The 22,628-nt window shown below is 60.5% G+C and overlaps 1 protein-coding gene across 2 annotated transcripts in view; it reads left to right on the forward strand.

Annotated features, from left to right (window-relative positions):
• Positions 1-19,367, forward strand: part of CDH4 (cadherin 4) — a 360,186-nt gene extending 340,819 nt beyond the window's left edge. For both annotated transcript variants that reach the window (XM_069495829.1, XM_069495828.1), the window contains exons 10-16: positions 9,674-9,927; positions 10,708-10,850; positions 12,919-13,152; positions 14,000-14,233; positions 15,465-15,604; positions 16,383-16,547; positions 19,161-19,367. In XM_069495829.1, coding sequence (XP_069351930.1) covers positions 9,674-9,927; positions 10,708-10,850; positions 12,919-13,152; positions 14,000-14,233; positions 15,465-15,604; positions 16,383-16,547; positions 19,161-19,367 — 1,377 coding nt within the window. The remainder of the gene's footprint in view (positions 1-9,673; positions 9,928-10,707; positions 10,851-12,918; positions 13,153-13,999; positions 14,234-15,464; positions 15,605-16,382; positions 16,548-19,160) is intronic.
• Positions 19,368-22,628: the final 3,261 nt, after the last annotated feature.

The raw sequence follows: 22,628 nt of genomic DNA on the forward strand, positions 1-22,628 counted from the left end.
AAGCGTGGAGTATTTTTAGAAAATAGAAGGGTAACAGAAAGGTGAGCTTAAAGCTAGATAGGATATGTCAAAGTGTAAGAAAAAGAAAGTTTAATTTTGAGTTGTATCGTTTGGAAACTGCATTCAGTTGCCAGTAGCAGAGACTCAGCCACAGAAGTTTAAATACTTGTGGGCTTTATTCTCTCAAGTAAGAGGAATCCTGCGGTGGGTGGTTAGGGCCAGTATGACAGCTCCACAATCGGCAGAAACCCTGGCTCCACCTTCCTGCCGTGTGACGCTTCCATCCTCGCGTACGCCTCACGGCCCAAAAGGGCTGCTAAGGCACCAGCCAGCATGAGAATTTTATAGGCAGTAGGAAAGCAAAGAGAGGGAAAGATGACTTGCCCCTTTTTTATTAAGAGACCCTCTCAGAACATCTGCTCACATCTTACCGGCAGAGTTTAGTCACATGGTCATTTGTAGCCAGAGGAGACGCTGGGTAACATAGTTTATCCACTGGGTACGTTTTCTAACCTCCTGCTACTAGAGAAGGGAGCTGGATGTTAGGAGATGACTGGCTCCTCAGCCACACGGATGAAAATGGATTTTCTACAGGACTCTGTTCATTTTCTCAGCCTCCCAAAATAATCGTTTTCTGTTTGTCAATAATCCAATATTCCAAGTCTGCCCAAAAAATCTTGATGAATCCTTTCATTATTTTTACTTTATTTATTTATTTTTGAGACACAGCCTGGGTAGAGTTCTGTGGCGTCAGCCCAGCTCACAGCAACCTCAAACTCCTGGGCTCAAGCGATCCTCCTGCCTCGGCCTCCCGAGTAGTCGGGATCACAGGCATGAGCCACCACTCCTGGCCCTTCGTTATTTTTACTTTCTTTATGAAAATTTTTAAACATACAGAGAAGCAGAAATAATAGTAAAATTAACCCTCATATACTCATCGCCTGGATTTAATAATTATTAACATTTTGCTACATTTACTACATCAGTTTTGAAGCGTTTGAAAGTACATTAGTGTGTCGTGACATTTCCGCCCTAATGATTCATGAGCTGCCTTCTTCGCGCGGGCCGTGGGTTCAGCCCGAGCGCGTTCTCAGAGCGAAGGCGGGAGGACTGTTCCTTCCTCCCCGTCCTGAACTTCCGAGCGCGGCGTCGGCACAACGGCGCGCCCAGTGGCGGAAATAAGATCTGCGCGCGGACTGGGCACCGGGCTTCTCTTTCCCGAGTAAAGATGTAACAAAAGCTCTTGCTCTAGGGGCACATTTGACCTTGAGTCGCTTTCCAGTCCCTGCAAGGCCACAAAGGTGGACGGTCAGCCGTTGCCAGGCAGCGCTGCTCCTGGGGAGGGTCCCCGACTGGGGCCGGAACAAGCAGGGTGGAGCCGCAGGGGCCCTCCCCAGCGAGCAGGGGGGAGGCTGCCCGTGCCCTCCCAGCCCCTCCCCGCCTCTGCGACCCCCACAGCTCAGACTCCCAGGACCCTGGAGCGGAGGGGCCAGGAGCCAGCCCTCTGTTGGCATAACTAACCTGCGGGGCGGAAAACATGTCAGGTGGGGAGGGCCGGACCCCGGGGCAGCACGAGAGACTCGGGAGGGACCCTCTGCGTCTTGATCGAGGGGCGGGTGGGTGACGCTTGTTACAGTTCATTAGCGTGACTCTTACTCTGTGTAAACTGAAAGTAAATTATGAAACTTGCAGAGCTGAGAGCACAGACTCACTGCCGTGCTGTCCCCGCAGAGTCACGGGTCACTGTGTCCCGGGCAGAATTCAGCATCGGAACCGCACTTCTCCCTCCTCTCCTTCATTTTTGTTTTTATTCCATTTAGTGGTTTAGTCTGTTTAAGGCACGTGTCTAGTCTGGGGACGTTTCGCCTTGGAAAACACCCACCCTTGGCCTTGGGTTCACTGGGAGACGCCCTCCTCCCCGGCGCTCTCTTTCAGGGGACCTCGCGGTGGCACGGGAGGTGACAGGGCAGTGCGGGGGCCCACTGGCGCTGTGCTGGGCACTGAGGCAGCAGAGGTGCAGCGTCGGGCGGGGACGGGGGGACAGCAGCCGAGCACCACAGACGTGGGCATCTCACTCGGGGCTCGGAGGCCTGTGGGGCCACCCCACGTTTGGGTGGGTGAGACCTCTCCTGGGGAGATGAGGGCTCCCCCAGGGCCGCTGGGCCGGTGGAGGACGGGGCGGGGGGCCCAGCTCGAGAGCCCCAGTCCCTGCCCCCACCCAGAGCCTCCTGGCGGGCAGGTGCCGCCACCCCGGCTTCCCTGCCCCGCCCACCCGGTGCTGACACGCACTGAATTTTTACCTTCCTGCTCTTTATACTCAAATACCTTAGTCAGCAGCAGCAGTGGAGAAGTCAAGGGTTTGACGGGCCAGACGTGTGATTGAGATGGGGCTGGGTGTGGGTCCCTTCCGCCTGTGGCACTCACCTGTCCCCAGTCCCCGGCTGCGGGAGCCTCCCCACGGGTTTCTTCCACAAGCGGATAAGCTCCTCTCTAGGCAGAAATTTGTTTTGCTTTTTATCACGAAGATTTCTCTTTCTCGGCATGCCTAGAAGTGAGAGAATCCGGGTCATTTCGTGGAGCCGTCGCATAAATTTCACAGTGACTGGTGTGCTGCTGTGTCGCCTCAGCTACATTTTTTGCTGAAGTGTGTTTTTAAATTCCCAGACCTCATGATCCTCCACTCCTGCACGTGTCAGCACGCACCACCCTCAAAAATGCATGTTGCTTACACAGCAGCACACGCCACGGCACCTCACACGGCGGCACACGCCACCACGGCACCTCACACGGCGGCACACGCCACCACGGCACCTCACACGGCGCCACACGGCACCTCACACGGCGGCACACGGCACCTCACACGGCGGCACACGCCACCACGGCACCTCACACGGAGGCACACGCCACCATGGCACCTCACAGGGCGGCACACGCCACCACGGCACCTCACACGGCGGCACACGCCACCACGGCACCTCACACGGCGGCACACGGCACCTCACACGGCGGCACACGGCACCTCACACGGCGGCACACGCCACCACGGCACCTCACACGGCGGCACACGCCACCACGGCACCTCACACGGCGGCACACGCCACCACGGCACCTCACACGGCGCCACACGCCACCACGGCACCTCACACGGCGGCACACGCCACCACGGCACCTCACACGGCGCCACACGCCACCACGGCACCTCACACGGAGGCACACGCCACCACGGCACCTCACACGGAGGCACACGCCACCACGGCACCTCACACGGCACCACACGCCACCACGGCACCTCACACGGAGGCACACGCCACCACGGCACCTCACACGGCGGCACACGCCACCACGGCACCTCACACGGAGGCACACGCCACCACGGCACCTCACACGGCGGCACACGCCACCACGGCACCTCACACGGCGGCACACGCCACCATGGCACCTCACACGGCGGCACACGCCACCTCACACGGCGGCACACGGCACCACGGCACCTCACACGGAGGCACACGCCACCACGGCACCTCACACGGAGGCACACGGCACCTCACACGGCGGCACACGCCACCACGGCACCTCACACGGCGGCACACGCCACCACGGCACCTCACACGGAGGCACACGGCACCTCACACGGCGGCACACGCCACCACGGCACCTCACACGGCGGCACACGCCACCACGGTACCTCACACGGAGGCACACGGCACCTCACACGGCGGCACACGCCACCACGGCACCTCACACGGCGGCACACGCCACCATGGCACCTCACACGGCGGCACACGGCACCTCACACGGCGGCACACGCCACCACGGCACCTCACACGGAGGCACACGGCACCTCACACGGCGGCACACGCCACCACGGCACCTCACACGGAGGCACACGCCACCACGGCACCTCACACGGAGGCACACGCCACCACGGCACCTCACACGGCACCACACGCCACCACGGCACCTCACACGGAGGCACACGCCACCACGGCACCTCACACGGCGGCACACGCCACCACGGCACCTCACATGGAGGCACACGCCACCACGGCACCTCACACGGCGGCACACGCCACCACGGCACCTCACACGGCGGCACACGCCACCATGGCACCTCACACGGCGGCACACGCCACCTCACACGGCGGCACACGGCACCACGGCACCTCACACGGAGGCACACGCCACCACGGCACCTCACACGGAGGCACACGGCACCTCACACGGCGGCACACGCCACCACGGCACCTCACACGGCGGCACACGCCACCACGGCACCTCACACGGAGGCACACGGCACCTCACACGGCGGCACACGCCACCACGGCACCTCACACGGCGGCACACGCCACCACGGTACCTCACACGGAGGCACACGGCACCTCACACGGCGGCACACGCCACCACGGCACCTCACACGGCGGCACACGCCACCATGGCACCTCACACGGCGGCACACGGCACCTCACACGGCGGCACACGCCACCACGGCACCTCACACGGAGGCACACGGCACCTCACACGGCGGCACACGCCACCACGGCACCTCACACGGCGGCACACGCCACCACGGCACCTCACACGGCGGCACACGCCACCATGGCACCTCACACGGCGGCACACGGCACCTCACACGGCGGCACACGCCACCACGGCACCTCACACGGAGGCACACGCCACCACGGTACCTCACACGGCGGCACATGGCACCACGGCACCTCACACGGAGGCACACGGCACCTCACACGGCGGCACACGCCACCACGGCACCTCACACGGAGGCACACGCCACCACGGTACCTCACACGGCGGCACATGGCACCTCACACGGTGGCACACGCCACCACGGCACCTCACACGGCGGCACACGCCACCGCACCTGACAGCCAGCCATGTCCCCTTCACATCATCCAGTACGAGTTTATATTCAGTTTCCCTTTGTTTTCCTTAAACTGCCTCTTTGCGGTCTGGTTATCCAGATGTGATCCACGCCGGGTCCCCACATTGCAGTTGGCTGTAATGTCTCTTGGCTCTCTTATAATCTAGAACATTCCACCCACCTTTGACCTGTTACAGACTGGAGCCAGTGGACGCGTGCGAGTTCCCACATTCCGGATGTATCGGCTTGCTTCCTCCAAGTGCCGCGTGTCTTGTTCCTTGATCTCCTGGGTTTCTTGTGACCCGGGATTCAGGTGTGAAGGGTCAGTCCCTGGGGACGACTTGTGGCCAGAGCTTGGTGCTGTCGGGGAGCCCACGGCGTCTGCTTGTCCTCTCACAGTCTAAGCCTGGCCGGGGGGTGGGGCAGGTGGTGACGGCCCCAGCCCTGCATTGCGGAGCTGACTTCCCCCCGGGGCGGCAAGCGAGACCCACCCAGGTGCAGCTCTCCGCGAACACCCTTCCCGTGGTCATCTCGTCTATTGGTGGTAGAGCAGGGTCCACGGCAATTTCTTCATTACCGTGCAAGAAGGTGCTTTTAGCATTCCGGCATTCCTGTGCATCCCATACCCGGGATTCCTCTGTGCGAAACAGCTCTCCCTCATCCTCGAGGGCCCCGCGATTGCCCTGAAAGACAGGCTTGCGGTCGTTGAAACCATCCGTGTCCCGCCCCCAGGAACCTGGGGTATGTTGCCGCAGATGGGAAAGGGACTTTGCAGCAGGACTGAGTTGAGGGTCTTGAGGTGAGGGGTCATCCTGGCTCTCCGGGTGGACCCACGGCAGTCACAGGGTCCGTGGAAGAGGGACGGGGAGGCTCAGAGTCAGAGACGGGAGGACGGAAGCCCAGGGCAGAGACAGCAGGACTGGGAGGCACAGGAAGGGCCGGAGCCCAGCAGCCTCGGGGAGCCAGAAAGGCAGAGACGGGTTCTCCCCGAGAGCCTCTGCCACCAGCCTGCGCCGCCTTGTCTTCAGCCCAGCAAGACGGATTTTTCTACTTTGGAACCCCAGGATCGTAAGATAACAGGTTTGTGTTGCTTTGAAAGACACAAAACAAGTGCAGAGTCCAGCAGAAACTGTGAGATAAAAGCCTAATTCTTCGCTGTCAGTCACCATCACCCTCCGCTTTCTGTGGCCACGGTCTGGGTCTCCTGCGGCTGCTGGAACTAGTGTCATCTCCGGATCCTCGGCCCAACCATGTCAGCAGAGTCCCCTCTGCCCGGGAAGGTCACGGTTGCAGGGTCCAGGGAATGGGACCTGGGTCTCTTTGGAGGCCATGACTCAGCTGCCCACAGAGATAAGGGAAAGTTCTTCGTTTTGCATGTTGATTTCCTCGTTGTTAAGAGCTCATGGACTTCCATGTGTTCAGTGTGTTTTGATGAGTTGCTGTCATTATCGTCTTGGATGCAGAAACGACCCCATCTCTGTAAGTGGGGGCCTCACGGGCCAGGTCCGCGTCCTTCCGCCATGAGCTGCCTGTGCCTGTGGCTTCCTTGCGTGGTGGCCCAACCAGACGCCGCGTGCGCCTGGGGATTTCTTCCTCGCTCCAGGGTCAGCCTCCCCGAGTGAGGAATGGTGTTCAGAGAGGTCCGGGCCCGAGAGGTGCTCAGCACTGCTGAGCCGCAGCATCTTCTGGACGTGCTCTGTGGACGCAGCCAGGAAACAGTGTCGGGGCTTGTGCACCCCCTGGTCATCTCAGGGTGATGTCACTCACTCAGAGGACTGATTTAACCCAGTGCAACGTCAGAAGACCCGACGTCACTAATTTTACACTGCGTCTCATTTCTCTCACACTGAAAATCTTGGCTCCTGACAATGTTAACATACTTGCTTATTTACTTTATCCTACAAAATACATTAAAAGTTCAAAAGTAACAAATCCAAAGTCACTATCAACAGCAAGAAGACCAAAAGAGTTTAAGATTTCTTTGCAATTGTCGCTTTAGAATAACTCCTAGTAAGGACGTACCATCTGTGCCCGTCACGTGGAGTCATTGTCATGGGAGTGACGTTGCCAGTTTGCATATAGGTGTTAGGTCCTTAAATATGACATGTCTGATTTTGAGTCAAAAGCACAGTTTGTTATGTCTCAAATAAGAACTAGTACAGCTAATCAAAGTGTGCACCTAAACTGTCGACACAGTTTTGCCATCTTAACGGTAGCTTGTTTATGCCAACAGTGAAGAAGCCTGGGGAGCAAGTGGTGATGAAAGGCATTTTCCACACCTTCTTGAGAATTGAATATTTTCCTTGCAAGAAGTGGTCCAAAGCCTGGCAGAAGTGGCAGTCAGTTGGTGCAAGGTCTGGGGAATACAGTGGATGACACAGAGTTTCCAAGTCCAGCCTCTGTAGTTTGAGCAGCGTTGTTTGTGCGACATGTGGTCGAGCGTTGTCTTGCAAGAGGACTGGCCTGTCTCTACTGACCAATCTCCACTGCTTAATCGCAACTATCCTCATAATTTTGTCCAACTGGTTGCAGTAGACATAGCTGTAATCAGTTGACCAGGTTTCATGACGCTGTAGTGGATAACACCAGCACTGGACCACACACAGACACCGTTAGCTATTTGTGATGAATATTCCATTTTGGACTGTGTTTTTACACTTCATCTTTATCCAGCCATTGTGCTGAATGCTTGCGATTGTCAAAAACAATCCGTTTTTCATCACACATCACAATACGTTATAGAAATGGTTCTCCTTTATGTTGCAACAGCAAAGAAAGGCAAGCTTCGAGACCATCTCTCTTCTGATGCTCATTTAATTCATGCGGAACCCATCTATCCAGCTTCTTTACCTTGCCCATTTGTTTCAAATGGTCCAACATTGTTGGAACAGTAACGTCAAACCTTGCTGCTAATTCACGTGTAGGCTGAGACGGATTCGCTTCCACTACAGCTTTCAGCTCATCGTTATCCACCTTGGTCTCAGGTCACCCATGTGGCTCACTTTCAAGATTAAAATCACCACAACGGAACTTCTCAAACCATCGATGTACTGTGCGTTCATTAGCCACGTCCTTCCCAGACACTTTGTTGCTATTTCAAGCTGTCTGTGCTGCGTTGGTTCCATGACAGAACTCATATTCAAAACTAACACAACTTTTGACTTACGGTTTCACAAAAATTGCTCTAAAAAAATTTGAAAGATAATCACAAGCCACGCGTGTTTGAAAGAACGAGGCTGTACCTTCCCAATAAACAGGAAACAAGTGCCAAAGTGGAACGTTAGAGATATCAGCTGTCTAACTTAGTACTTAAGGAGACAGGACATTTCACAATAACCTAATAGCCTCATCCAATAGTCCCTAATTGTTTGCTTTTAGCAATTGCTTTATATGTGTAATGTTACTTGTCGTGCCTACAATGTGAGCATGTAAGGTAATATATGACTCCAAAATCTAAGCGGCATGATTAGACGTGCACAGCAAACTCACGCCCCTGGGGTGACCTTCACGCCGTTCCTTCCCTCTGATTACGGACGCCAGTTTTCATTAGTTTTTGGTGTGTGCTTGCAGTGTTTCTTGCTATAAATATGATCAGATACATGTACAAAGCTGAACTCTTCCCTCTCTGGCGTGTGAGGGGCGCACGCTTTGGGTGTCACATTTGCTCACCGGCAGATCCTGGAGCCGTCCGCAGGACCGTTCCCAAAACCGCTCACAGCGCCAGCGTGGCCACTGCACCACGCAGGGCAGGCTTCCGGCCAGCTGGCGCCGGCGGACGTGGGGGCTGTTTCCCAGACGCGTGACCTCGCGCATGTGACCTGTGTGTGTCTAAGCAGAACACTCACTGCAGTTGCAGCGTGTGGTGTTGTGTTCTTTCCGGTTGTGAGCTTTGCCGTTGAACGTGTCTCGGCGCGCCAGGCTGTTGCTGTGTAACCTCCCTCCCTCCCCAGCGCGTAGGAAAGGCTTGAGCACGTTTCTGATAAAACACCGGAACCGCGCTAGTCTTCCCCGGTCAGGGGCCTGGCGCACTGAGAGGACGAAATGAGTCGCGTCGGCACGGTGCCGCGTGCAGAGGGGAAGGCCCCAGGCCTGGTGCTTGCTGTCCGGGGGCCGCGGTGACCGACTGCAGAACAGCAGAGCCGCTCCCCCCGGCTCCGGAGGCCGGAGGTCTGAGGCAGGTGTGGGCAGGCCGTGCCCCTCGGGGGGCTCCAGGGAGCATCCTCGCCTCTCTCTGCTTCCGGTGCTTGCTGGCAATCTTTGGGGTCTGCGTCTTGGAGCTGCATCCGTCCAGACCCCACCTCTGTCTTCACACGGCCTCGCTGCATCGTGTGTCTCAAATGTCCCCGGTCCTCCCTGTTACCAGGGCCCTGTCTCGTGTCTCCGTCCGTCTCGAGACCTTTGACTTACACCTGCGAAGGCCGATTTCCAATAAGGGCCCATTCGCAGGTTCCAGGGGGTCATGTCTTTCGGGGGCCACCATTCAGCCCACCGTACCTGGTGAGGCGCCCCAGACAAGCAGGGGAGGGGATGGGGTCCCAGTGCCAGAAGAGGAGCCACCCGGCAGGGGCCGTAGCACCCGGGGAGCCCAGCTGCTGCCTCAGCCTGGCAGGGGACTGAGGGTCCCTAGCCCAGCCCCTCTCTCCCCCCGTGGGCCAAACCCAGCTCAGGGCAGCCGGGCACTGCGACCCCTGGGGCAGAGAAGAGCCGGCACTAGCCGGGGCGGGAGGAGACGACCAGCCCAGGTGTCCCACCACGGGCTGCCCCGTGTCACCCGCACACTCCTTCCTCTCGTTCCAGGCCGTGGACTACGAGCTGAACAGGGCCTTCATGCTGACCGTGATGGTGTCCAACCAGGCGCCCCTGGCCAGCGGGATCCAGATGTCCTTCCAGTCCACAGCAGGCGTGACCATCTCAGTCGTGGACGTCAACGAGGCCCCCTACTTCCCCTCGAACCATAAGCTGATCCGCCTGGAGGAGGGCGTGCCCATGGGCACCGTGCTGACCACGTTTTCGGCCGTGGACCCCGACCGGTTCATGCAACAAGCCGTGAGGTGGGTCCGCAGGACACAGCCCCCCGCGCCCTGCCCTTGGACCCTCCAGAAGTGGCTTCCAACCCTCAGGCCCCACTTTCCATGAATAAGAGTCCCGAAATGCCCAGTGAACCCCACAACCCAGAAACCCTGGCAAGTGGAGGGGGTGTCCCGACCCAAGGTACCTTTCCAGGCAGGGAGCAGCAGCGGCCCCAGTCTGGGGACAGCCCGGTGCCGGGAGTCCGCATCACGGTGTGCAGTGGGGGGAGTGGGCAGTGTGTAGACACCAAGGCAGGTTCTGATCCTGCTGCACTCTCACCAGCTGTGTGACTTTGGCAAGTCACTTACCCTCTCTGTTCCTCAGTGTCCCCATCTGTGACATGGACACAATGAGCACAGCTGTCGGTGGGCACACAGCAGGGTGGGACGCCCCTCCCCCAGCCAGAGCTCAGTGACAACTGGCGGCTGCCATGGCCTGTCCCGCTGGGGCCGGTACAGGCTGGCGGGAGCCCCAGAGGAGGGCACGGCTGCAGGCGCTCCGAGGAGCGGAAACACTGGCCTGTGCTGGGATGTGCGGCTGGCAGGTGACCCCAGGGGCCGGAGGGCGGGGGTCCAGGGCAGCTGCTCGCCCAGCCCCCGTGCGGCTGGCAGGTGACCCCAGGGGCCGGAGGGCCGGGGGTCCAGGGCAGCTGCTCGCCCAGCCCCCGTGCGGCTGGCAGGTGACCCCAGGGGCCGGAGGGCGGGGGTCCAGGGCAGCTGCTCGCCCAGCCCCCGGCCTCCCCTTACGTCCGCTCCCCGCAGGTACTCGAAGCTGTCGGACCCGGCGAACTGGCTGCACATCAACGCCACCAACGGTCAGGTCACCACGGCGGCCGTCCTCGACCGCGAGTCCCTCTACATCAAAAACAACGTCTACGAGGCCACCTTCCTGGCAGCTGACAACGGTGCGCCCGGCTCCGGGGAGGCAGCTCTCTCCGTGGCTGTCCCGTGGCTGGTTCCATGGGCGAGGAAGGGCACTGGCCAGGGAGGGCTGGGGGGCGGACAAGGTAGTGTCTGTAGCGTGTGAGTCAGGGGCTCGTTGTCACTCGCTGTCCCCAGGCGGTGCCCCCTCCCCTCATCCACACCTCAGTCGTTCCGCCCGACTGCCGTCACCCACTCACTTGTCCCCGTCCGGTGTTTCCTGCGTCACTCACTCACTCGTGGGCGCCAGGGCAGTCAGGGACGGTGGCCGACCGCCTTGCCTAACTCTGCGACCCGAACGGCTGCTGGGCTCCCCCCGGAACCGAGGCCTGAGAACCAGACCCGCCGTTTCCAGCATCTCCAGCCGGCAGCGCTTGCCGAGGACCAGGGAAGGCAGGAAAGGCCCAGCCCCGCCGCTCAGCAGCCCCGTCCCCAGGCAGCCCCTGGGTGCCGCCTCTGCTGTGACCGCAATGCCTGCGCCCTCAGTCGCAGCAGGGGGCAGGGACAGAGGCCCTGCGAGCCCCAAGAAGGTCAGGGAGTCCCCGGGGCTGGTGACAGTGAAGGACCCTGGGAGCCTGGGTGGGAGGGTAACAACAGGCAGGGCAGAGGCAGCGGGAAGAAGGTTCTGGAGCATTTGGGGCTTTCTGAGGGATGTGGGTATTGTCTTGAGGAGCAAGGTGCTGGCAGAATGGGTAGGAGTGAAGATTCTGGAACCAGAGGTCAGTCCAGCACCTCCGAGAGTCAAACAAGTCTGTGTCACCCTGGCACTGAGGCAGGGTCTGGCACAGTGAGCGCTGGGCCGGTGTTTGCCGGACTGCTGTTCTTAGAGCACTGGCTTGTGCCCGGGGCCTGCCTTTGCATGGCTGACATCCTGTGTGTGTCGGCTGGAACCTGGTTCAGCTGTGTAATAATGACGGTAATATCGACAAGACTGAGTCTTATTTTCTCTCACATAAAAGAAGGCTGGAGGCAGGTGGTCTGGGTCAGAGCTGAGAACCTGCTCACTCCGGCCACTCCCCCATGCCTGGCATGGTCCAGAATGGCTGCTGGTGCTCCAGTCATCACATCCACCTTCTGACAAACAGAAGGAGGAGCAAGGAGGGCACAGGCACGCCCCTGCCCTTCTGAGGACTTCCAGGAAGCACCACACAGGCCAGAACTTACGCAGCCACACCCAGCTACGAGGGGGCTGGGAATGTAGGTGCTTCTAGGTGGACAGCACCGATCCCAGATAAAATGTGGGATTCCAGTTCTTTTATTAAAAGAAAACAGAAAATAGATCATGGGGACAACTTAGCTGTCCCTACCCTGGGAAAACAGGTGAGAAACCAGTAAGCCAGACAATTTCAGGTCGAGGGAAGTGCTGGAAGAAAACAAAACAGGAGGACGGGAGAGGGACCAGGACCTCCCCTTGGTGACAAGGAGCCGACCTTGGGACCAAGACCTGTGGGCCAGAAGGAACAAGCCAGGGGAAGACAGGGGAGAAGAAGAATGTCCCAGAGTCAGGAAATACCACATGCAAAGGCCCGGCGGCAGGGCACACCTGGGAAGGTCGAGGAACAGCCTCGCAGCTTAGGCTTCACGAGCAAGAGCAGCTGGTGCAAAAAAGCTCATCCTGGGGCGGGTGAAAGTGGGACGTGGCGATCACCCTGCCCATGGCCCCAGCGTCCTCAGAGCCCCTCCCTGGACCCCTGAGGGGATGGGCCCCCAGTGTGTGGCTGTGAGCGCCACCTCAAGCCGCTGCACCGTCAGTAGGGGGTGTGTCCTTGGGGCTCCGCGTGGATGTGCCTCCCACCGTGTGTGTGCAGCGGGGGGCTGGCGCCGCTGCACGTCTGTGTGGTCGCATGTGCTCGTTTGTCTACTGACACGCAGTTTGCAGCCAAGCCGCTGGCTCTGGCGTGCAGCGGTGTCGGTGCAGGGCGGGGCTCCGGCTGGGCTGTGGGTCAGCCCAAGGCGCAGCCGTGTGGGTGGCCATGCCCTGCATCGGGCTATGGGACGGTAGGTGTGTCCCCGTGTCTGTCCCCAAGTGGTCACCCCACGTCCGTCCCGCAGGGATCCCCCCAGCCAGCGGCACGGGGACCCTCCAGATCTATCTCATCGACATCAACGACAACGCCCCCGAGCTGCTGCCCAAGGAGGCGCAGCTCTGCGAGCGGCCCAACCTCAGCGCCATCAACATCACCGCCGCCGATGCCGACGTCGACCCCAACGTCGGCCCCTACGTCTTCGAGCTGCCCTTCGTCCCGGCCGCCGTGCGCAAGAACTGGACCATCACCCGCCTAAACGGTGAGCGCACCTCGGGCCACGCCCACGGGGGCCAGCCACGGGGCCTGACCGCGACTGGGGTGCGGCGTGAGTGCCGGAGGGGGGTGGCCTGCGCGAGGACTGTCCAGGCTTTGCCCTCCCGGCAGCCGCCCCACAAGTCTTCAGTTGTCCCCCAGGCTCACGCCTTCCCCGGGGAGGCCACAAGTTGGCCAATTTCTCGCGGTTTTAACGCGCTCAGCCGTGAGCTTCCTCGCGCTGTGACTGCGAACAGCCCTGGCCCGTGCAGAGCCGGTTCCCCACTGCCCGGCCCTGACCGATGCGTCTCCAGTCTCGGGTCTGTCGTGCCCACGGCACCAAAGTTCTGACGTTTGGCGGCAGTGCGAAACGCCTTCTAGAAACATCGTACCGACGTCTCCTTCCACCAGGAGGGGCCTGTCTCCTCAGCCCCTCGCCGACACTGAATACAACTGTTTTAAATAGCATTCTGCCAATTTTATGGTCAAAGTCATTTTCTCCGTCTGCATCTCCATAGCAGTGGAAGCTGCTTCGTGTGTTTATCGGCCATTCTGCTCCCGCTGTGCATTGCCCGCTCCACGTCTCTGCCTATTTTTCTTTGGGAGGACTTTTTCTAATTGATTTGGTAAAACTCTTTATATATTCAGGAAATTATTTCTTCATCCCACACACAATTGCTTTTTTCTGGCATCCCCAGCGTCTCTTAGCTTAACGGTGGGACGTGGCGTGTGTTCAGGCGTGCGCGTGTGTCAGCCAAGCGGATCGTTTAGATTCTGGTGACGGCAGACTTGGCCTTTCCTTTGGAAGTCTCGCCTGGAGAGGAGGCTGAGCGTTCGCTGTTGCTTTGCACCAGGTGACTACGCCCAGCTCAGCCTGCGCATCCTGTACCTGGAGGCCGGGATGTACGACGTCCCCATCATTGTCACAGACTCTGGGAACCCGCCCCTGACCAACACGTCCGTCATCAAAGTCAAGGTGTGCCCGTGTGACGACAACGGCGACTGCACCACCATTGGCGCAGTGGCGGCGGCTGGCCTGGGCACTGGTGCCATCGTGGCCATCCTCATCTGCATCCTCATCCTGCTCAGTGAGTGTGGCCAGGCGCGGGGGGGTGGGGGCGGGAGGTGGGGGCGTCACAGGTGCCAGTCTCCATCCCAGGGTGGCCGGGCAGAGGGCAGGGGCGTCACAGGTGCCAGTCTCCATCCCAGGGTGGCCGGGTGGAGGGCAGGGGCGTCATAGGTGCCAGTCTCCATCCCAGGGTGGCCGGGCAGAGGGCAGGGGTGTCACAGGTGCCAGTCTCCATCCCAGGGTGGCCGGGCGGAGGGCAGGGGTGTCACAGGTGCCAGTCTCCATCCCAGGGTGGCCGGGCGCAGGCAGGCCCAGGCTGGCCCCACAGCCCACATCTCTCAGCCGCATCTCATCCGCTGGGACCCTTTCAGAAACCCCCCAAGCTGGCCATGTGCTGACGGGAGACGGGGCCTCCCTCACTCTCAGTCAGGTGGGGCCGGCCTGGGAGCAGCTCAGCAGTGTCTGGCCCCTTTCCAGGGCTCAGCTCTGCCTCCCAGGCTCGTCAACGTCCCCGTCCAGAGTCCCGGGACTCTCTCGTTGGCTGGCTTGGGTCACAGGCATGCCTGGAACCAGTCACCAGCCAGGGAACGGAAGTGCTCACGGCCACACCCAGGTCACACGCTCCTGAGCCAGCCTCCTTCTCCAGTGGGTGCAGGAGGAGGGAAATAAGTAGATAAAACCCTCAAATATCTCCCAGTGCCCAGGCAGCGGATAGGGGCGAGGGCGTGAGCCTGGCCAGCTCTGCCTCGGAAACTGCACACACAGACGTATTCCCGGGCACACAGGTGTGCACCGCACAGCACACACTCACTATGCACACGTACAAATGCATGCCCTCATTCACACCCACATCTGTACACGAGTGAGCATATACGCACACATGAAGTACATATGTAGACACACAGACATGCACACACAGATCTGTGGAGATGTATGCACACATATACACACATGAACACAAGTGCACACACCATACACACAAATCCATGCAATCACACACAGGTACACATGCGTGCTTACATGTGCACGTATACAGATACTCGAGCGTACACACAGATACATGCTTACACGGACATGAATGGAACATGCATATAGGTATATGCATGTTCACACAGGTGTGCATACACACAGGCACACACGGCCATGCGTGTATGCGTACTTTGCATGCCTGCACATACATGTCCACACGGACACACTGAGGCATGCACACACGTACATGCACGCCCTGCTTACGGTGCGGCCCCCCGCAGCCATGGTCCTGCTGTTCGTGGTGTGGATGAAGCGGCGGGAGAAGGAGCGCCACACCAAGCAGCTGCTCATCGACCCCGAGGACGACGTGCGTGACAACATCCTCAAGTACGACGAGGAGGGTGGCGGCGAGGAGGACCAGGTGAGACCGGGCCGGCCCAGGCCTCCCCACACCTGTCCAGCTCTCAGCTGACAGTAGACACGTGGCCTTTTCCACGCCATGAAGGCGTCACACGTTCCTTGCAGGACATGCAGAGTCGCACACAGGAGGGCAGCTTCCCAGACCTCATGCCCTGCCCACATTCACACGTCCAGCCCGGGCTGGGCTGTGCCTTCCATGAGGGGCCTGTGACGCCCCCATCTCGCCTTCTCCCTCCCTGCAGCCACGCCCCGGCCCAGTGCTGCCTGCGCCCGGGAGGGGAGGGGCTCGGTGGGCTGGGGACAGGGATGCCCACTGGCCCGACACTCCCGTGTGCTGGAAGCTGCCAAGTGCCCAGGAGGGTGGACTGCAGGGAGTCGCCTGGCTGTCGGGGGACTCGGGGTACCGCGGCTCAGACCCCTCTGCGTCCCAGCCCACAGGGGGCACACGAGGAAGGTGCGCCGGGGGAGGGCGGCTGCTCTCGTCTGAGCTCTCGGGGTGGGCGTTGTCACGGAGCAGCCTGGCAGTGGGGTCACCTGGAGCTCCAGGCCACCGAGGGCAGCTGGCACAGACCACATCTGCCGGGAGATAGGCAAGGACGCGGGCATCGCGGGAGGGGTAGCGTGGTGACAAAACGAGATAGCAGATGCCCCCAGGGCCCAGGGCACAGAACAGGACGAGGGCTCAGCATTCTGCTGCCTGTCCCTGTGGCCCCTCACCCCCTGCCCCGACACCCCTCATCCCCCATCCAGCCTCCCCCTGACTCCGCTTGGCCCCCCAGGACTACGACCTCAGCCAGCTGCAGCAGCCGGAAGCCATGGAGCATGTGCTGAGCAAGGCGCCCGGGGTGCGGCGGGTGGACGAGCGGCCGGTGGGCGCCGAGCCCCAGTACCCAGCCAGGCCCGTGGTGCCCCACCCTGGCGACATCGGCGAGTTCATCAACGAGGTGGGTGCCCGGCCGTGGGAGGGCCCGAGCAGGTTGTCCCTTCCAAAGGTAAGACCCCGCTCACGCACAAACAGAAGCGGCGCATGGGGGTAAGGAGGTGGATCAGACGGGCTCAGGGCTGGCCCTGCCACGCCAGCCATGTGGCCCTGGGCGATTTCCTGCCTCCCCGTGGACTGAGATTCCCGCCTCTGGGCAGGGTGGGGACTAACACCCGGGCTTGGCACACGGCAGGTGCTTCGTAAGACTTAGGGCAGCAGCCCAGGTGCTTCGGTAGGAACAGCTTTTAGGAGCAGCAGCAGAGGTGACTGTGGCGCAGCACTGGGGTACAAGGAGGCCCTGGCGCCCGACTTGCAGGCCTGGCCCACCGCCGTCGGCAGGTCCTCCACCCCCCGCTTGTCTCCACTCACCCCGTGCCAGGCAGGCGCAGCACGAGGACGCCTGGTCTCAGGCAGGCCTGGGCCAACCCCCCTCCCACCCTGTGCAGCCGGACACAGCAGGTGGGAACCAGCCCAGAGGTGACCTCCCTCCGGAGCTGCCACCTGAGCACGTGCCCAACCTGACACTGGGGGTTTGGAGGCAACTTGGTGCCGAAGACCCAGCGGGCAGCACACGCAGCCTCCGAGCGCCCCGTCCGCACGGGTCTGCAATGCCTGCCACGGCGCAGCCCGGCAGCCTGGGCTCTGTGCAGGGCGCCGTACAGGGCGCCCGCCCCCCTGTGTCACTGCCCTCGTCCTTCCCGGGGCAGCAAATGGAGGAACAGCCTGAACCAGGACAGACATCTCCCTGGGAGCCGCCTCCGCCCAGCTGCTGTCTCGGCTCTGTCCCCACTGGCTCTGCAGAGTCCTGTCCCTGGGCCCTTTGCGGCCAGCGGGGGCCCCTGTGCTTTCGCCGGCTGCTCCCAAATACTCTCAGCGCTGACAGCTCAGCCCGTGTCAGAACCTAACTTTACAAGAATCCGTTTAAGTGACAATAACCCCGGGATCAACTCAGCAGAGACACACAGAGATGTCTCAGAACACTCCCCAAAGCACGTCGCCGGCCGGGCCACAGGTGACATCCCTAGGACTGCCCCAAAGTGGATGCTGCCCCAGCAACACCGTCTCTGATGTGATAAAAGTTTAAAACCCCCACAGTATGTCCTGCAATCTATAATCAAAAGCCCATTTTTAAGTACCTCTGAGAGGAAATTAATGAAAACCACAGAGCATTCAGCACCGAGTGAAGCTAAGGGCCCCTGCTCGGGGCGGGCTGGCCGGTGGCACCAGCAGGAAGCATCGGCCTCAAACACATCAGCAGGGAACGGAGAGCAGGAATTAAAGGCGCTGAACTTTCAACTCAGGCAGCTAGAAAAGAAGACAGCAAAATAAACCCAAAGGAAAATATCCCCAAGAGGAAAGAAATTCATGAAGGCAGCAATCTGTGGAAGAGAAGGTTAGGAGTCCGGCCCAGCTCGGGGCCGCCCAGGCCTCCGGCCACCTGGAGGCAGGTTGTGCAATTCAGACTCAGACCTCCCTGCACCCCAAACATCGCATGACGTGAAGCTATGACCCTTCCCCCATCTCCCTAGAAAGACAGGGATCTTGAATCCTACTACAAAACGTCTTCTCCCCTCTCTCTCTGGCCCCAGACTCTGTGAGCAGTCGGTGTTTAGCAAAAGCATTGATACTCAGCTGCACCCGGAGTTGACGAGCTGAGCCCTTCCCTCCGCCCTGGCTTTGCCTGGGTGGTGTCGGGGACCAGTCTGGAGGGTTAGAGCCCAGCGCTGCGAACAGCCACTGACCCTGCCTCGCGGGTGAGGCCAGAGCGGGGGGCACAGGGGCACAGTGAGGTGGGCCCAGCCCCGGGTCCTTTACGACATCCAGTTTGACGTCCATACCGGCAGGCGGGAGCCAGGGATGTTTCCTCGCCTGCTGGAGTTTGCTTTTGGTTTGAATTCTCTTCTGGTCGCAGTCTGCAGTCTGGGTTCCCCCAAAAGCAGACCCAGAGAGAGGATTTGGGGGCTGATCTTGGGGAGCACAGGTGGGTGGAGAGGGCGGGCCAGAGAGAGAAGGAGCCAGTGAGGGGCCCCATCCAGCCGCGACCTGGGGCTCCCTCCCGCAGGGGAGCTCCGAGAGCCAGCATAGAACATGCACCGTGGAGTCGCCGGAGCAGGGCCAGGGACCCGGGCGCTTACCCACCATTCCTGCGGTCTCGGGGGAGGGCTGCTCCCAGGGGCACCCACAGCCGGCTGCACGCGGAGCAGGTGCTGGTGGTGGAGGCCACACCACGAGGGCTGAAGGAGGGGGTGGCCCCTGCCACGTTGCCAAATGCTGTTCCTGGGGCGTCTCGCTCAGTTTCCGGTTCCTGACTGCCGGCTGCCCCGCCGGCCCCGCCCCCTCCCGCTTCTGGCACCCGAGTTTGCTCCTCCAACGCCCCAGCCTCCGTTTTCATAAATGCCTCTCCCTGCTCAGTTCTCAGACAGCCCTTCAGTGACACGCAGAGAGCACTACTTGAGCACCCACTATATGCCAGGCCCTAGAACCCCGTCTCCCTGCCCCAGCTGCCCCCGGCTGCCCGGGGCCCCTGGGTAGAGACAGCACAGCCTCACCCTAACCCCCGTCTCCATGACCCCAGGGGCTCCGAGCAGCCGACAACGACCCCACGGCGCCCCCCTACGACTCGCTGCTGGTCTTCGACTACGAAGGCAGCGGCTCGACCGCAGGCTCCGTCAGCTCCCTGAACTCGTCCAGCTCCGGGGACCAGGACTACGATTACCTCAACGACTGGGGGCCCCGGTTCAAGAAGCTGGCGGACATGTACGGAGGCGGCGACGAGGATTAGCCGACCGCACGTCTTCGGACCGAAATGAGAGCCGCGCTCGGACGCCGGAGGAGCAGGACTGAGCGGAGGCCGCGGTGCCGCGACTCCCCCGCGACTGTCATTAGTGGTGTGATAGGAGGCCCCCCGCCCTCCCCAGCACTGAGCTGTCCAGCATGAACACTCACCCCCGGCGCTCGCACGCCAGCGCCGCCCATCTCCGTAGCCGACCTGTCCCTGCAGGAGAGCGAGAGGCACCCTGTCTTAACTTGAATTTCTTAGAGCAGAAGCACTGTTTTTAAAAAAAAAAAAAAAAATGAAAGTGCCTTTTGGTACAGATTCCCTCAAACTCAGGAGTGACCAAGAGCAGACAGGCAGGTTCGCCTCCACCCGGCCCGGCCCAGCTCTGAAGGCATCAATTAGGGAACGGGGGAGAATGTGTCTTTCCTTTTTGTCTTTTTTTCTTTTTTTAATTGGTCTTTTCTTAAGAAAAGAAAGTGGATGACTCATTTGAAAACACAGGTTTGGGGTCCAAATCCCAGCAGCCTTTGCTGTGCGCAGTCAGGGTGCCCTGGGCCCTGGGGGGTCCCCAAGCCAGCCGGGGCCAGGCTCAGCCTTCGGCTCCCGCAGCAGAAAGGTCCCCTGGGGTTGGCCTAGCCCTGACGGCCCAAGGCAGGACCGCGGATTTGGCTGTCACCCCAATTCTGGCCGCTCCTCCCCTATTCCCAGATGCTGTGAACAGCTGGGGCAGACGGGGTCCAGGACCATCCTGTACCTTCCATCTCTGCCCTCGGCCACCCCTGGCCCCCCGACCAGCCACGGCCCCCCTCAGGGCCATTGGTCACCCTGAATGCCAGCCAGGAGAGTGTGTTGTCCCAAGAAGTCACAGCTCAAACCTGCACCCCTTGTGACTGGACTCCAGGGGACCCCATCAAAGGCCCAGAGAACAGGCATCAGTCTGAACCCCTGTCCACTTTCCACACCTCTAGCCACCCCGGGGCCATGCCGGTGTCAGGGCGCTGACCTCTTCCTGGCTAGAGATGACAGCCAGGCTCTCTGTCCTGCAGGGCATCTGGCAGCCCCTGTCCCCCCATCGCACCCCGTGTGGACCTGTGCTCCTGCCCGCGGCTCCCAGTCTGCTCCAAAGGGCTGGGGAGAGACGCCCCCACCCGTCCCAGAGCTGCCTCTGGGCTCCACACACCAGAAACTGTGAACTCCTTTCCTTTGGACCCGGGTTGGCCAAGAGCAGCCCCTGGTGACAGGGGTGCCGTTGTCCCTCAGAGCTGGCCTTGCTCTTTGCATGGGTGTTTGACTCTCAAGCCAGACTGGGGAGGACAGCAAAAGGGGCTGTGTCCAGGGACCTCCTAGGGCAGCTCCGCCACCTTTGCACACAGGACGAGGCCACACGCCTGGTGCATCTCTCTCCAGGACGGCCGTTTCTGGGCGTGCAGGAACCTCGGCCAGGGCGGGAAGCAGCCTCCCCCCCCTCCTGGGAGAATCCTTGTGTGTGGTCAGCTAAAGGGGTACAGGGGTCCCAGCATTGACAAAGGACAAGGAGGACCCTGGGAGCAAGACCCACACCTGCTGCTCGGGGTCAGGGTGAGCCCCGGAGGCCTGGGGAGGTCAGGGGTACCTGTGGGGGCAGCATGTGCTCCACTAGGGGGGGGTCTCTGGTCCGTTGCCTTCCTCAGCCTTTGGCCTTTCCCATTGCCAAGGTCACCCCTTTTCTAAACTGCTTCTACCCGAGTGCACACGCGTGTGCCACTCTCGTGGCATGTCCCATTGGACGTCAGGGTCCCTCCCCAACCAAACTCATCAGCCACTCTGTGCCCCCTCCGTGGGTCGAGCTGGGTCACAAGCTCCTTCTCTGGCCATTCCAACTCCGCCGAGACTGCCCAGGGTGGGGGCACCATGACATGCGCCAGGTGTCCCTCGTGCAGACAGCCAGGCCAGGAGCGGGGCCCCCCGGAGGCCAAGGGGTGACGTGGGGACCAGCTCCCCCTGCTAAGCTGTGCTATGCAAATGAGCATGTCCTGAGCTCTGGGCGTGGCCGTCACAGCCAGGGAGGGATTGTGGCTGGGGGGCCGGGGGAGGGGAGCTGGAATTTTCTGTTTTTGTTGTTTCGGAAAGTTCATCCTTCAGTCCAAGTTCTGAGCCTGAGGAGTGTGAGTGGGTTGTCCCCAGGGTGACTGCGACTCTTGTCTCTGAAATCCTGAGGCCTCCTTGGGCTCCGGGGAGACCCCGATCCCACCGGCTCCCAGGAGAGCTGGGCGAGTGCCTGCGCCTGCCTCCCTCCAGCCCCTCTCCCGAAGCCTGTCACTGCCAAGCCCCTTGCACTTTGCCTAAGTCACACAGGCTGGAGCTGTGGCACCAGCTGGAGGGACGTCTGCGGGCTTCCCAGGCCAGTCCCTGCTGCCCCTCCCCCACCCCAGCCAGCCCCTGGGGCCAGAAAAAGACGGGGTCCCCACACCCTCCCGGACCACCTCTGAACTCGAGTTAGCGTTAGCTAAGCGTACTGGTCTCCTTTGTATCTTGTAGATGTGACGGATCAGGGGACCCGCAGCGCACAGTGCGAGGGCAAGGGCGTGGTTTGGTTTCTTCTGGGAATTTCTGTCCTGCGCTGGCCGAGCCGCTGCAGGGTATAGGGACAGGAACAGCAGGCGGCCCCAGCCCGGGGCCACGGCGGCGCCTGTTGGGGCCTGGGCACCCCAACTCCTGGCCCGGCGGGTTTCTCTTTCTCGTGTCTTTCAGCACATCCAAAACACTAGGCCTCCTGCCACCAAAGTGTCAGAGCCATGGCAATTGTCAGGCCCTCAGAGATGCCTCAGTTTCCCTAGCGAGAGCACCAGCCGACACACACGGTCCACTGAGGTGACAACCTTGTTCTCTCAGAGGTAAAAAGTCAGGGGAGAGGGAGTGTCCATTTCTGCCGATGCTAAAAGGAACAGCACCAACAAGGTCCAAGCAAGCTCCCGCAGCACAGCGCCGCGGTGTACATAAGTAGGTTCTGCGCGATGCGACCCGTCTGGGGATCCACCTCTGTGTACAATTGGAACGCATTTTACATTTCCTTTCTCTCCTTTCTCCATTCTGATTTTTTTTTTTTTTTTTGCATGTTTCTTTTTGAAAATGGACAAAATGTGTAGCAGCCCGCATGACCGTGGCTGTTTTGGGGAAAGAAACTGGAGTACGATGTATTCACACTGCAACTCTGAGCTTTGCGCAGTTAGACAAATGCTCCGACTTTTTTTGTAACCGTCAACAGCACAACTATTTTGTATTGTT

Source organism: Eulemur rufifrons, chromosome 20 (assembly GCF_041146395.1).
Source record: "Eulemur rufifrons isolate Redbay chromosome 20, OSU_ERuf_1, whole genome shotgun sequence".
Lineage (NCBI taxonomy): Eukaryota > Metazoa > Chordata > Mammalia > Primates > Lemuridae > Eulemur > Eulemur rufifrons.